This window comes from Elgaria multicarinata, chromosome 6, assembly GCF_023053635.1.
Source record: "Elgaria multicarinata webbii isolate HBS135686 ecotype San Diego chromosome 6, rElgMul1.1.pri, whole genome shotgun sequence".
In the NCBI taxonomy this organism is placed as follows: domain Eukaryota; kingdom Metazoa; phylum Chordata; class Lepidosauria; order Squamata; family Anguidae; genus Elgaria; species Elgaria multicarinata.
Window position 1 is genome coordinate 11,192,422 of NC_086176.1, and position 16,558 is coordinate 11,208,979.

General features: G+C 45.6%; 1 protein-coding gene across 1 annotated transcript in view; it reads left to right on the forward strand.

The window, feature by feature from the left end:
- Positions 1-14,160, forward strand: part of SPMAP2L (sperm microtubule associated protein 2 like) — a 29,245-nt gene extending 15,085 nt beyond the window's left edge. The window contains exons 6-9 of the mRNA XM_063128438.1: positions 4,751-4,871; positions 10,912-11,043; positions 11,533-11,708; positions 14,046-14,160. Coding sequence (XP_062984508.1) covers positions 4,751-4,871; positions 10,912-11,043; positions 11,533-11,708; positions 14,046-14,160 — 544 coding nt within the window. The remainder of the gene's footprint in view (positions 1-4,750; positions 4,872-10,911; positions 11,044-11,532; positions 11,709-14,045) is intronic.
- The last annotated feature ends 2,398 nt before the right edge of the window (positions 14,161-16,558 follow it).

A 16,558-nucleotide genomic window follows, 5' to 3' on the forward strand; every position in this document is an offset into this window, starting at 1 on the left:
GCCATAGTCTCCCTATCAAAATCAAAGGTCAGAGTATTGGTAGGGCAAAGAGGATACTGGAAGCGAACAGCTGGCTACATAGAAGTTGTCGAGAAATATTTCTTAGGCTGTGTATGCTACCAAAATGAAGGATCTCTGGCAGGAGAAATGTAATGAATGAAATGAATAAATGAATGAGGAGGTCGGGGTGCACCTGACAAGAGCACAATTGGCAGGAGCTTTGCAAGACTGATCAAGAGCACTTTAAACTAGGTCCTACAGGGGAGGGTGGAAAAAGACTCAAATTAAGTACTGAGCCAAGAAGGCGGGGCGGCGGCTTCTTCTGCCGAGCTCTCCGACCCGGGTGGCTCTTTCGCCAGCAGCAGGAGGCCGGCAGGGAGGTGGGCGGCGGCGGCGGCAAGGACGCGGCCGGATTCCCCAGCGAAGCCGCTGAGCCCGGAAACTTTTCGCCCCGTCCCCGAGAGGGGCGATGCGGGGCCGCTGCCGCCGCTTCCTCCTCCGCCTCTTCTGGCCAGGATAGGGCAGGATCTACACGATGAGTTTCGGGGCGCACTGCAGGTGCACGCAAGTGCCTTCACGACGATGTGTAGATCCCCTCCTGGACAAGAACATGTGTGGCAAAGAACATGTGTAGCATCTAACTACACAAACTCTAAAGTTAAATTCAGAACTGCATCCACTATTATGCTTTTTGAACCTACACATCCAGCTGTGCAAACTTTTGAAAGGTTGGTCTTACAGGACCAAGGAAACATAAAGGCAACAGCTCCATGCCCTTGGCACAATAAGAGTGGGAAAGAACAACAGATTCTTAGAGAATTATCTGTGGATGCTTCAACTGTTATGAAAGAAGAAGTTACGTTTGGGAGCCATAGTTATTTGGAATAGCCATGATTATAAGAAATAGGTCCTTTGTGAACAGATAGGTCTGCATATATGCCATGTCCTAACAACTCAAATAACGATATTGTGAGAGAGATCTTGTTTGTTCTAGAAGAAAGTATAAGCCTGGGTTATATAGCAATTAATGAATATAGATTTCAATTTCAGCAGGTGCAGCTTTTTCATGACAAGCTGTATCTGTCAAAACTCATCAGCGCATAAGAAGCCGTACTGGATCAGACCGAAGGTCCATCTCATCCAGCATTTTGTTCACACAATTGCCCATGGGAAACCCACAAATAGCACCTTCCTGCTTGTTTCCCTATCAGTTGGGTGTACCTAGTCATAGTGACTCTGCCACCACAGGTATCACATAGCCATCAGGTCTAGTAACCATTGATAGCCGTCTCCTCCAGGAATTTGCCTAATACCATTTTAAAGTTGTGGTTGCAAGTTCCACGGCTTAACCTAGGCACTGTCTGAAGACATACTTTGCTCGTTATGCAAGTATTAAAGGAGCAGGAATGAGATTCTCCCCACCATAGAGACAGTAGGGCATGTGGACGTGCGGGTTGTAGTAAAGATAGGCCCTGGACCTGTGAAGGTAGAAAACTACTGCCCTAGCTTGAGCTCGATCTCCACCAATTTCCCACAGCTGCAAATGAAAACAGAGGGGGGAGGGAGGCAAAAAGCAGCAGCAGGAGGAGTAAAAAGGTGATGTCATGGGAAAAAATGAAAAAGGGACAAGGCTCTAAGAGGATAGAAATATGAAAGGCTGTAAATAGAAACCAACACGTGCGCGCACACACTGAAATGCCAGAGACCCCCCGGAGGGATTGCAAAGGATTCTGGACACAGACATATATCACCACCATCCCTCCACAGAATCCTATCAATGGAGATCAGAGGACCTATGTTGGAAGTGAGTAGATGGACATAGAATCATAGAATAGTAGAGTTGGAAGGGGCCTATAAGGCCATCGAGTCCAACCCCCTTGCCTCCGTTTTTAACTTTGGGTGGAAACCACATGTGATGTTAAAGGTGTCACTTAGATTTGTGTGGACCTTTTAAAAATTACGAGACTTTCTACATGAGGCATTTATTGTGCACTCGTGATTTCTCACTCACGGTAGTTTGTGGGTGCTTTAAATGCCATCATCCTCTTCTATGGGCTTTCCTGTCCTTTGCAACCATTGTAGCGGGTGGTTTGCTGACGAAAAAAGTCATATTTTTGTGAATGGTGGCATGAAACCCTGGTGTATTTGCACAATTGTGCTATAGCTCGGTGATACCTAATGTCTGTGTAATGGAACATATAGAAAGACAGAGAAAGAAAATCCCTGGGGGAAAAAACATGTGTCAAGAAGCCAATCTTAATCTGAGAAAGGATCTGGAAGCAGACGTCTTGGTAAAGTGGTGGGTTAAAAACCTCATGCGGAAAAGCCCTAAATAGCAGTTGCTCCCAAAGCCTTAGATTCAGATCAGGCGCATGAGGAGGAGACGGCACACTAGAGGCCTTCGAGAGGCAGCTGGACAACCATCTGCCAGGGATGCTTTAGGGTGGATTCCTGCATCGAGCAGGGGGTTGGACTCGATGGCCTTGTAGGCCCCTTCCAACTCTGCTGTTCTATGATTCTATGAGGGTTAACCCTTTTGTTCCCATACAACAGTCCTCATGGAAATCAATCCTGCATGCACACCCCAACTCTATTCGCCACTGGAGGGAAGCTCTTCGCTTCACTGAATTCAACAGCATTTCCACTGCAGCCCTTTTCATTTCAGCTGCTTGCTTTTTGACTAGGACTGCAGAATGCCATCATTTTTGGTCCTCATTTCACGGGACAAATGCTTTACCATTCAACTGTCTGGCCTCTTCTCATGCTTTCCGCTGTTCTGTCGGCAGTCCACCAGTTTTTCCACCAGCTGCAAAACTTGAGGATGAGGCTTGAGAAAAAAGCAGATTGGCAGAAACAGAACAGTGGAAATATTGGAGAAATTATTTATTTATTTATTTATTTATTACATTTTTATACCGCCCAATAGCTGAAGCTCTCTGGGCGGTTCAAAAAATTTGCTAAGCTTTCTTTATACAGTGAAATCTTAGTCTCACTCTTCTTTTTTAAGGAAAGAGGCTAAGGCCTAGTTCTCACAAACAGCAGATGAGGAGGGAACCTGATTCTGGACTGAAGCACTTGAAGTGGGCTCACATGACTTAATCGTGACAACCATGAAAAAAAATCCCTGCATGGAGAAAACAAGCATGTTAAGGAACTTAAGTTAGAAAATTTCTCTGTCGCATCTAGTTTTCTATGTGGAAGGAAATTTGCATGGAGTAGCTTTTAGTTATGTAACCCCCAACTAAGGGTTTTACTACATGAGGTATTTAACCTACCACTGTTCCCAGATTCTTTGCTGGATTAAGATCTGCTCCTTTGCACATGTTTTTTTCCCGGGGGGTTTCTTTCTCTTCTTTTCTTTATGTTCCATTATATAAGCACTAGGTGGCACTGTGGTATAGCGGAATTGTGCAATTAAAATAGGCTTTCTACTGCCATTCACAAATAACAACTTTCTTCATTTGGAAAAAAACCCTGCTGAAATGCTTCCAAAGCATGGGAAAGACCCTGGAGGATGCTGCCGTCATGTAAAGGACTTGCAAATGACTGTAAGTGAGGAATCACAAGCGCACAATAAATGCCTCATGTAGAAAGGCTCTAACAGGCCAGAAGCAGATTTACAGCAACATCTGCAATGCTTAAGATGACCCTATGCAAAGGAGGACAGGGCTCCTGTATCTTTAATAGTTGCATAGAAAAGGGAAGTTCAGCAGGTGTCATTTGTATATACGGAGAACCTGGTGAAATTCCCTCTTCATCACAACAGTTAAAGCTGCAGGTGCCCTGCCCTCTTTTGCATCTGGTCACTCTAGTATAGCTCCTGCAGCTTTAACTGTTGTGATGAAGAGGGAGTTTCACCAGGTTCTCCATATATACAAATGACACCTGCTGACATTCCCTTTTCTATGCAACTGTTAAAGATACAGGAGCCCTGTCCTCCTTTTCATAGGGTCACCCTAGCAATGCTCTTTGTGAGAACTAGGCCTATGGAGCTACTTAATGATCTAATACAGAAGTACATACTGGACATCAGAAACCCACCCAGGAGAGGAAGGGAGAATGACCAGAAGGCAACACCATGCTGTGTCAGCATAATTGCCACTAATATCTGTAAATTCAAAGTGCTGGTATTAACATTTAAAGCCCTAAACAGTTTGGGGCCAGGCTATCTGAAGGAACGCCTCCTCCCATATGTACCTGCCCGGACCCTAAGGTCATCCTCAGGGGTCCTACTCCGCGAGCCCCTGCCAAAGGAAGTGAGGCAGGTGGCTACCAGGAGGAGGGCCTTCTCTGCTGTGGCACCCCGGCTGTGGAATGAGCTCCCTAAGGAGGTTCGCTTGGCCCCTACATTATATGCTTTTAGACGCCAGGTGAAGACCTTTTTATTCTCCCAGCATTTTAACAGTCTATAACTAAATTTTAACTTGGTGTTTTAAATTTGTAATCTTGCATTGCTGCTGTTTTGATCTGGTTGAGCTTTTATATTGCATTTTATATTACGGTTTTATACTGTTGTTTTATACTTTGAATGTTTTTAATTTTTGTGAACCGCCCAGAGAGCTCCAGCTATTGGGCGGTACAGAAATGTAATAAATAAATAAATAAATAAATTGCAACTCTGATAGGTAGCTATACAATTGCTGGCTAGAGAGTCACACAATTCTGTGCTTGTGGGAGTGGGCAGGGCAGGGCGGTGGGTGGAATAATTTTCACACAGTGGCTAAGGCCGCCTGCTTGTGTTTCTTTGCAGGCCACGAACCTGCCCCCAGTGGCCTGTCAGCTTGTCAGCACTTAGTTGTAAAGCTTCCCAGCACATTCTGAGCCTTGCCCAACCAAGATCCCTGCATCCGTGCTTCACCCTTCCAAGAGAGGTAATAATCATCCTAAACCAGAGAACACACCAGCAGCAACTGTTTCAGCTCGTGCTTCTGACTCTCAGCTCTGCAAAAGAAGCACAACATTCTGTAACTGCCTTTGGGAGAAGCTTCCTCTAGCAACTCCACTGTTTTAAAATAGCTGAGTCCAACAAGTAGTATTATCCTGGCTGGTTGCTTGATTCAAACAGTTAAAAATAACCAGCTAAAAATAATAATAAATGTGTTGGTTTGGGCTACGTGCCATTTGATAAAATAGTCCAGTAAAATAGAAAGGGATGATTCATAGCATTCCATCTGTTGTTTTGATAATGTGAAAATAAGGAGATTGTTTTGGGCTGAATCAGCATCTGACATACAAGTGCAGCAGGAGGAAGGAAAGAAGAGATGGAAAAAGCAGTGACAGTATCCTGAATGCATTTTCCTGGGAATGCGCCCTGAACACATTTGCCTAGGAAATCATATTTTGCCAGTGGTGTCTTAACTCCATCTTCGTTACTGGTTGCCAAGATGACGAGTTTTAGATAAATCTGCTGAGGACTTATCTGAGAAGCAGATAACTTTGTCACATCTTTTTGCAACCTTTGTCTATGGCCCTTTTCCAGCTGTGGTGGTGGACAAGTAGTCACAACGCAAAACAATGACTGGTGCCAGGTACCAATGTGGCTCTGCATCGAAAGGTACATCCTGCCAGTCCCGTAGGGCTCTGGTGAACCATGAGATATGGATGGGAACATGCATGCAAATTGCAGTGAGTGCGGAAAGCTGTTTATGCACACCGATCACGTCTGCTTCTAGATGAGGCTTTCTTCGTGCCATCACCCTGCCTCAATCATTGCATTTTGAGCAGTTCAGAAAACGATGTTTTCTGCTCATAACCCCCTGTAGTTTTCCATCACTTCTACCTCCATTTCCCCAATCACAGAAAATCCATTAAGGAATAAAAAATAGATGCACAATGCCTTCTAATTGGTAGTGCTAGGAGCCTTTTGTCTGGAATCACACCAATTTTTTCTGTCACTAACTTTGTCTTCTATCTACTTTTGCTCCCACTTTCTATCTCCTCACTCTCACTACATATTCTCAGCTCACAATTCCCCTAAAAGTTACCTTTTTGCTCAGGGCCCCCCCAACTTTATGGAGGTGTGGACACATTTGGAAATCTGATGAACCCTTGTGGGCACCACCACAAAATGGCTGTCATTGTTACCTAGCTAGTTACAAAGGACAAGTAACCTGCCTATGAAATTGAGCGCAAGGTAGAGACTAGATTTGAACCCCAAATACCAGACAATGTATTTGACCCCACAAAGTACAACACAATACTAATTTCACTCCCTCACCCCCCCGATTATCACACATCATGTTTACACATGCACATCCTTTCTCCCTCTGAATCAGCCATCCATCTTTGCACATATGCACACACACACAAATTTTCGTATACATGCATCCCATGCACACAAACATACATATATGAATACATATTTTTCATAATATTCTGCACATGGGTGTTGCTAAAAAAAATTGCATGTCTACCTGTGTAATTTCTGTCTAGTGTAACAAATCTTACATAATAATCTAATTAGCAGGGTGTTAGCCACCCATTTTAACTGAACAGAGTAGGAGTACATTGCAGCAAGAAGGGATTATGAGGCAAAGAATGAAACTGGACGTTTTTGTGAAGATTGTGTGTGGGAGACAGATTGGCCCCATTCAGAAGACATCTTAAACCATGACTTTAACCATGGTGGTTAAGCCAGAAAGCCAGGCTGTGTTCAGAAGACACCTTAAACCATGGCTTTAACCACGGTGACGAAGGCAAAAAGGCGTATCCACCATGGTTAAAGCCATGGTTCAAGGTGTCTTCTGAACGGGGCCATCGTGTGGGTTCTTATGCACTAAGGCCCCTTTAATGTTGCTGAAGCACTATGTTTGGCAAACAGCTGGAAGCAGAATGCGGATGGGGACACCACACAGTTAAGACAGAGTTATTTTGAGTGTGTGTATATGCATGTGTAAGTGTGTGCGTGCATATGTGAGTGGACGGTGTGTGTGGACTGCATCTGCACGAGAAAGCGTGTGCTTGTACGTGCATAGATGGATGGCTGATGATCGGGGTGGGGGAGAAAAAGAGATAAGGAAGATGAGTTGGTTGGCAGAGAGGAAGTTACTTGATAGAGAGGTAGACACTAGAGGCCTTCAAGAGGCAGCTGGACAACCATCTGTCAGGGATGCTTTAGGGTGGATTCCTGCATTGAGCAGGGGGTTGGACTCGATGGCCTTGTAGGCCCCTTCCAACTCTGCTATTCTATGATTCTGTGATTCTGGGGGAAGTTGATTTGTGGGGGATCCTATTAAATTGGAGGAATAGATTAAATTTAGAGGAATTTATTTAGAGGTGATTGGGGAGATTAATTGGTTTGCCTTCTGTGAAATGGACATTTTGTTGAGCAAACATGGTTTGGCACTTGGGGTACTTTGTACCCCATTTCTTGAGTAAGTGATTTGTCTCTGAGCCTCATCGGTTCACCTTCTTAGTCCTTCCGTGAAATTAGTATTTTGTTGTGTTTGGTGGGGATCAAATACAATTTGGTATTTAGGGCTTCAAAGCCAGCCTCCACACTGTACTCAGTTCCTTGAGCAAGTTGTTTGTCTTTTGTGACTAGCCAGGGCCTCATGGCAGCCGTCTTATGACTAGGCATGATTCCATGACAGCCATTGTTATAGTAGTTTGTCTAGGGTGACCATATGAAAAGGAGGACAGGGCTCCTGTATCTTTAACAGTTGTATTGTAAGCAGGTATCATTTGTATATATGGAGAACCTGGTGAAATTTCCTCTTCAACACCACAGTTAAAGCTGTAGGTGCCCTGCCCTCTTTTAAATCTGGTCATTCTAGTATAGCTCCTGCACCTTTAACTGTTGTGATGAAGAGGGAATTTCACCAGGTTCCCCATATATACAAATGACACCTGCTGAAATTCCCTTTTCTATGCAACTGTTAAAGATACAGGAGCCCTGTCCTCCTTTCCATATGGTCACCCTAAGTTTGTCAGATTTCCAAATCTGTCCATGGGCCCAAAAAGGTTGGGGATCCCAGAGCTAGAAGATAACATTTGAGCTTAAAAATGCAGTGAGACTGAGGAGATAGGAGGGAACAAAAGTAGGCAGGAGACCATCTAGAGAGCCAACATCAACCTTTCTTGCCTACTCTGTTCATCTGAAATGGCTGGCTAATACCCAGCTACTTAAACTGTAATGTAAGATTTGGCACACGACGCTGAAATTACTTAGCCAGACATTTTTTTTTAGCAATTCCAACGTGTAGAATATTATGAAAGTATAACAGGATGGATTGCCAAAGCACCTTCCTTTCTATGAACTTATGTGGGTAGAAGCAACTTATATTATAGTTCTCTCTCTCTCTCTCTCTCTCTCTCTCTCTCTCTCTCTCTCGTAAAAATCAAAATGGTGTGCCATTTCCCCAAGGTGTGTGTATTAAGTCCCAGGGTGGGCGGACGGACGGTAGCACCAGGTCTACCAATAGGCAGAGTGAGGTAGGCCTCCTCAGGCAATAGAGGCTGGGGCTGGGGGTGAGCGTGAGCGTGAGGTGTTGGGAGACAGGAATGTGGGTGCTGTGCGCCTGTCTGGTGCCACCGAAGCTAGCTCCGCCATCTCAGATGTGGTGAAAGATGCCATTGACACTACTGAAGTAATCTTCAACTGCTTCTCCGGTTGGCTTATGTATATTGAATTGGCAGGGACTATTTTGTCCTCCTCAGGCAGCAACGCGCCTTGAGCCAGGACTAGGGGCTGGGGGGTGAGGGGGGAAGACAGATCCTGAGGCACAAACCAGTTGCCAAGACAGCTATTTTCTCCCCCGTGACAGGGAACAAGGAAGCCACGATTCACACTCCTCCACCCACCACCCCTGGGGCTGGGGCAGGTATGCCCCTGAGGCATAGGCCAATTGTCAAAACGTCTTTCTTCTTTCCACCCCCTCCACCACTCCACATCCATGCAGAACAAGCAAGGCCCTCGGTGGAAGTGGCAGGCAGGCTCCCTTTCCTTGTCCTGTCCTGAGCAGGGAAGGAGCAGCCTGAAAAGGCAACTAGTTGGACCAGTTTACGCATCACTTCAGCATCCACAAAATCACCAGGAATTGGGGGTGGGTGGGTGGGTTTGCAGTTATCCCTTGGTGGAAATGTTTAGGGCAGCTGTGTAGGTAGATTTGACTACAACCTGCTGATTCTGGGAGCCACACTAATTTTTTAAATTATTTTTATTATTGCATTTTTATCCCACCTTTTTTCCTCTAAGGAACCCAAGGTGGCATACATAATCCGCCTCCTCTCCACTTTATCCTCACAACAACAACCCTGTGAGGTGGGTTGGGCTGAGAGTCTGTGACTGGTCCAAAGTCACCCAGAGGGTTTCCATGGCCGAGTGGGGACTAGAACCCAGATCTCCTTTTCCCCAGGTGTGACAACTGCCTCCCCCGGCACCTCAGGAGAAATGGAAATTTTGATTACCTGTCAATTTCTGTTTTCAGAGGTGGAGGGGGAAGGCATTTGTCTTTCTCAGCCATGCAGTTCTGAGATCCAGGTATGCTGTCACATCCTCCTTAACATTTTCTTCTAGGTGTCTTATTCTAGAATTGTTTTGTGTTTGATATGTTTAATAGGTTTGAGGAGCCTAAACTTGCTGGGCTTAATGTGGGAGCCTAGGTAGCCCTTTCCCTTGGTATATCCTAGCAACAGGACCTTTTCCTGTACCCAAGAGGAAAAGCTATCTCAGAAGTGAGCACTGCCCTCCTGGGACCTCCCAAAATAACGTACAGATATGCAGAAGTTCCCATGTGCCACTTCTGGCGTTGATCCTGCCCCTTATTCTCACCTTTTCTGCAGTACAGGCTAATGGGGGATCAGTTTGGGCTGGGTTTGGGTAGAACATAGAACTTTTCTATATGAGGCTGTTAATCTGCTATATTTCCGTTCGCTTTCATTGCAGAATTGAGATCTAAGTATAACACAAGGAGCATTTTCCTTTCCTGCTTTTCTGCAATATAACCTTTTGGCGACACTGTAGTATAGTGGAATAGCACAAATACACAAGTAAAACAAGTGTTTTCTTTTGCTTTCACAAATAACACCACATTTCGCCTGCTCTAAAAATAACCCAACCTGCTGGAATTGTTTACAAATAGAAGCAAAACTAGAGGGCCATGATGTTGTCTAAAGAACCCGTAAACAACTGTGAATAGGGAATGAGGAATGCACAATAAATGCCTTGTATACAAAAGCCCATAGAAAGTATGTATCCAGGCGCTGATGTAATCACTGTTTCCTCTTCCCAGAGATCCTTGGGAACTGTAGTTTGGGGAGGGGGGACCTCTAAGAAAGGAGTCTTGGCACCATCACCAAATTGTAATTCGCAGGGGTGCTTCCAAATGGAGAGCACCTAAGGCTACACTGTGCAGCTCTTCGGTCTTTTCCTCCTTAATGGTATTTTCGTGGAAAGAAAAACAATGGAAGCAGGGGTTTCTTTCACTGTGGGAAAAGACAGGAGGGGTTCAAGTAGAAGACATCATTGTCTGGATCCCCTTTAAAAGCCCATGTATGAGGCTGGGTGATTAAATTGACATGAAACCGACAACGGAGGCTTGTGGTTTAGGCAGGCACAACTTGCTTGTGCTTAGCTAGTATTGCATGAGCATGGACCTATCAAAGACATGGAACATTGACGAGGAGTACTTTACTTCGGCAAGACTGGCCTCATTTCCCGAAAAACCTACTTTTGTGTCACTTTTGTGCCTTGCAGAAAACGAGGCTGGTCTGGCTGAAATACTCAGTGAAGCAACCCTGTGAAAATGAACCTCGTGTAGAAAAGTTGTATATGGGTTTTCGACGCAAGCCAGTTTGTCCGTTACAGGATATGTAATAATGTGCATTGAGGGGTCTGTCTTTGATCTGCCTTGTAAAAGTCTATTCTAAAATGTCTGTTTTAAAATTCATTGGTTTATCTGCCCTGTGTAGTCTGAAACGCACATTTCGAGGGCTGCATTGAGAGCGACATTAACCCCAAGGACACAGCGTCTTTCCCAGCCGATATTTAAGAAGCATACCCTGTGCTATGACAACAGATTCAAGGAGGCCCCAATCCGAGAAGTAATTTTATTACTTTGGTACTTTTGGGGATGGAGAGATTCTTAATGTCTGGATTATCCAGGGACAGATTTTCATCAGTATAAGTACACTTGTTTCTACCAGTTATATATAAAGCAGGCCAGGCATTGGCGAGCTTCTGTGATGTCCTGGAAAGTCAGGCATTCTGCTGAAAGGGAAACTGCCAGCAATTCTATAAGGGGAGTAAAATGAATGGGAGACAAGCGTTACATAGGCTGTAGGGATGGGGGGAAGCGGTGTGCTTAAGCTGGGAATGGGGGAGGGAAAGGAACAGAGGCAGGGGTGCTAAGGAGAATGAGCCATTTAAGATCTGCTGCTTCAAGGCTTCCATCCTCCACAGTCTAGATAAGAGGAGTTAAGCTGTCCTTATCCTTTGGTGCTGGGTCTTTATATTCTATCTTTGTTGGAAATACGCTAGATTTAATCCAATGTATGCTGTTCAAAAACAAATGTTCCTGTTTTGTCCTGCAGGTAAGCCTGGCTGCCCAACAAGCGATGGCAAGTCCAAGGGTAGCAGAGCTTGCTAAAGCAGAAATGCTCCCTGGTAACTGTTCCCCGGACCGTCCTGCTGAGTGGCCTGTGTCAGCGGCAGCAAAGCATGCAGTGGCTACCCCTAGACTTGAGGAACTTGCTCAGCCGCCTGCAAGGTGGGTTTCCCTGGGATGGCTTGGCAGATATATTCTTGCACTCAGGGCCTGACTGATCCTTACACTGGGGATCAGGAAGGAAGAGGTCTGTGTGTGTCTTCCTTCGAAATGCATAGTTTTTGCTTAAGCCTGTAATGGAAATTGCTCCGTTTGTCTTAGCAATTCCCCGGCCAGAGAAGGGGGGTTTGACTCAGCCAGCCCAGACACAAGCCCCTTCACTGCCGCTTGTTAACCCTTTACAGTCTAGGTTCTCAAGGAAACCACGCCACACTCCAGAATAGGGACCAAACGCTTTTTTTCTTTACACACACACTTTCATAAGGGTCCACACATTAAGGTTAACACTTAAGAGGTTTGGGAGGAAGAACACGGACAAAGGAATGACACACAGAAGACAGCAGGGACTGACACCTCACCCTTCCCTTTCACATGCTCAAGCCTAACAGAATTCACACTCGCTCCCCACTTAACCACCCCCACCAGCCGTAACTCCGGCAAGGTCCCTTGTCCACAACAGTACCCAAACCTATTCTAAAACAAAACAAACACTTAACTCTGCCACTCAACCTTTGCTGCTCACCCCGACTTGGCTTTACGCCACTCGAGCTAAACTCCTTGCCTCAGCGGCCGGGTGGCGCTTCCGCCATCCAGCCGGTCCGGCCTGGGGCTCTTCCACACGTCGTTCTCGGGGCGCTTCCATCCGCCCCCGGTGCACCCCGAGAACGAGCGTGTAACTTGCCTGGTGAAGAGACGAGGAAGACACGTCCTCGCCGCCGCTACCCAGCTTCCTCCGCGCCGGACGGGACGAATAGCTCGGCGGAAGAAGGCGCTCTCCACCCCGCCTTCTTCCGCCGAGCTATTCGTCCCGTCCGACGCGGAGGAAGCTGGGTGCCGGCGGTGCCGGCGGCGCCGGCGAGGACGTGTCTTCCTCGTCTCTTCACCAGGTAAGTTACACGCTCGTTCTCGGGGTGCACTGGGGGTGGATGGAAGCGCCCCGAGAACGACATGTGGAAGAGCCCCAGGATGCCTTGACTCACCACACACACGCTGGACTCCTAACACCCACAGGAAAGAGACTAGGCACCCTTAGGTGCCTAGGCTTTTTATCCCTTTCTGGAACCCCCTTGTCACCAGACCCACCCTGACCAATAGAAACCCCATAGCGACCCACACCTCCCCTGAAGGGAGGGGGAATGCTCCCAGACATTTCACAGCTGCAACCTGTTACTCCGCCCGCACCCCTGGTACTAGCCCGGGGAGGCGTTATCAGATGCCAGGCGCTTCTCCCCCAGCGTGGCCTGGGCATTTCGCTTGCTACTCCCTTTTCAGGCACAAGAAACCCCTCTCCCTCTTCCTGGGATGAAGCAAAAGATGTTCTCTTAAAGGAACCATGGGCTCAGCCCATTTATTTATTTTTATTTATTTATTACATTTCTATACCGCCCAATAGCCAGAGCTCTCTGGGCGGTTCCCATGACAAAGCCGTCTGGAGACGTTTGCGCTGGAAGTACCTTTCTGCAGTTTTCCAGTTCTCTGGTTCTTATTTACATTTATGCGTCACTTCTCACTACAAAAAGCGTTTTCAAAGCAACTTACACACATATAGAAATCCATAATTAATAAAACAGCAAAACCTGAATCGCTATAAATCCTAATCAGCATAATCCTACAAATAAAAGTCAACACTATAAAAACATGATCTAGAAACAAAATGATACAAAAAAGTGTGTCTTTGCCTGGCAAGCGAGCTTCCTTGGGGAGAGCGTTCCATAAATGGGGGTGGGGATTGCAGAAAAGGCCCATCCCCAAACTGCCACACCGTGAGTGTCTCTCAGGCTATGTTGAGAAATATTGTAAATCTTGAGGTATGTTTCATAGAAAGACCCAATTCAATTATTTCAATTATTCTATCTATCTATCTGCACATGCAGGTCACGTTCCTGAGGAGCTCTGTGCCCAGTGCATGGCTCGTGGTTACTCGCGAGGAGCCGGGACAAACCACGACGCCCGGCCACACGTTCCGTGGTCTCGGGATCAGCCCGGGACTGTGGAAAAACCAGGCTAAGGGTAGGGCAAAATCCCGGGGAAGGGGAGGGATCATCCCTCCCTGCCCTCGGGATCCCCTGTGTGTCATTTGGACACACAAGGATGATCCTTGGGCGATCCCCGGGAAAAGCCCTCATCTAGCCATGGCCTTAGTAGCAATCCTATCTCTGCCCCATGGGCCTACGTTTAGGGTAGGCTTGCTCCGTTAGCCGTGCAGATCCGTTAGCCGTGTAAGTAAAAAGGAATGTTTAAATTGACAGATGCCTTTTTTCCTCTCCTTTGTACTTGCAGGGCCCCAACCAACTTTGTCCAGTTTAACCCAGAAGCCTTTACTGTAAAGGAGTCTGCTAAGAAGACAACATGTTCCGAAAGAATCAAGCAGCTTGCACAGCCAACTCAGCGCTGATCTAACTCACTAGATGCATCTAACTCCCCCGGCACCTGATTTTTAATAAATTAGGAAAAGAACTGTACTTCCCACCTCTGCTTCTTTCCGCACCATCCTTTACCCTCCACAAATACTTAGAAACATTTGAAGGTAGGTTGAGTACTGACTCCTGAGTTAAACTAGCTGTTCTGCAACACATAATTATCCTCCATGTTAAATGGATTCAGGATCCTGCCATTTTAAAAAGTACATTAATTTTTTTTTTTTAGGTAAAATGATTTTTAGGCCACGTTTAAGGTTGTATTCTTTTTTGTTGTTGTTGTTCTCCAGTGCAAATATTTATTCCTTATATAGTTTTTAAGGCACTTTACCACAAAATATTAAAATCCATTTGAAGAACAAATCTAGAGCAATAGTCCAAAATAAAATAGCAATAAATATAATAAAAACAGCCAAATTCCTTAAGAACATAACTGTACAACAGTTATGTTGTAAACCGCCGAGGTAGCTTCGGCTGTGGGGCAGTATATAAATGTAATAAATAAATAAGTAAATAAATGAAAATACAGAATAAAACGTTATTTGAACTAAAGCAAACAGAGCCCTTGGCAAGATAGGCACCGTTCTGCAACTTGACACCTTCCAGGCACTGTTCTGCAACTTGACACCTTCCAGATGTGATGGACTGCGGTCCCGTCAACCTTCCAGATGTGTTGGATTGCAAGTGCTGTTGGAGGATTAAGTGAAAGGAGCTTCAATCCACCTACCACTACCTCCTTCTCTCTACAGTTTTCTGTCAGCCCTGCTCTGTTCCCATCTCTTTTGCCCCACAACCAAGAAGGGTTTCCCTCTGTAACAGGGGAGACAACACACAATCCGTGGCCTCTCCTTTCAGTCTGGTCCAACAGCCTCCCCTGCCCCAGCTGATGCTGTTCCCTGCATTTTGCTCTCCACCAATGCGATTCCTAGACGTCTGAGTGGACAGAGAGTTCCCCATCTCCTCCTCAAATGAGGACACAAGCTTCTCATCCTCAAAAGGCCTGCTGTGTGAAGGCAAGTTGTTTGGGTGGCCTGCAAAAAGTGACACAATGGCGGACAAAACAAAGACACCGCTTTCCTCTTATCTAAAAGACTTCAACTTACCCACTGTAAATGCCTGAAAGGATTTGGGTTCTGCCAGGTGACAGCAGAATTATATATAAAAAAAAGTCAGAAAAGGGAGTGAAAATTCAATTTAATAGCTATAGCTCAGTCTATAGTGGCTGGAGGAACTGAACACTGTAATGTCAGAATCTTGTCAGCCAACAGGAGAGCATTTTCACCCAGTGTCTTTCCAAGATTGCAGTTTTCAGCTAGCTTTAAAGTACATGCTTATAAAAATTACAATAGCTAGGTTGAGTATTCTTTTTTCCCCAATAACTGTTGATTGCATAGTGGTTGAAATACAAAGAATTCTGAAATTTAGGAGCAATCCCCATTGCTGTGGTTTAAATCCATCCATCCTCAGATCCAGTGAGACTCTCTACACCCAGACAGAATGGGATATTGGGTGCTCCAAGGGACGTCACTCACGCTTTGAGGAGAAAGTATTATTTCTCCACCAGTCATCACAGATTTCATAATAACCATAAGGTTTGCCTAATTTTAGTGAAATGTGTCAGTACCTTACAGAAATTCCCATTTGTGAAATAAGATTATAAATACTTCCTTTCTTCTGTAACTTTCCTGTTACTGGACATAGGAAAACAGGAAGTTGATCTACCCACTGCAATATTATCTACATGGGGTGAATGGGTTTGCACCTCTTTCAGCCGAAAGCGCTGCATTCAATTTTGGAAGTGGGGGGGGGGGGGAGGCTGAAGGCAAAAGGGTGGGACCAATACGCCAAAAAACCAACTATACCAACACCTTTTATCAACTTAGGTTGATATACCAGCCACAACCTAATTTGGGCAGAGATAGTCTGGTGACCTTTATCCAGGCACTGGTAAACACCCAATTAGATTACTGCAGTGCATTGTACGTGGGGCTACCTTTGATAGGGTGACCATATGAAAAGGAGGACAGGGCTCCTGTATCTTTAACAGTTGCATAGAAAAGGGAATTTCAGCAGGTGTTATTCGTATATATGGATAACCTGGTGAAATTCCCTCTTCATCACAACAGTTAAAGGTACAGGAGCCCTGTCCTCCTTTTCATATGGTCACCCTACCTTTGAAGACGATTCAGAAACTTCAGTTAGTTCAAAACAGAGCTGCCAGTTTACTAACTGGGACTGGCCAATATGATAATGTAATTGCCATGCTATGTCAGCTGCACTGGCTTCCAGTTAGTTTCCAGGTTAAATTCAAAGTGTTGGTGTTGTCCTTTAAAGCTCTAAACAGCCTGGGACCAGTGTATCTTAAATGTCTCCTGT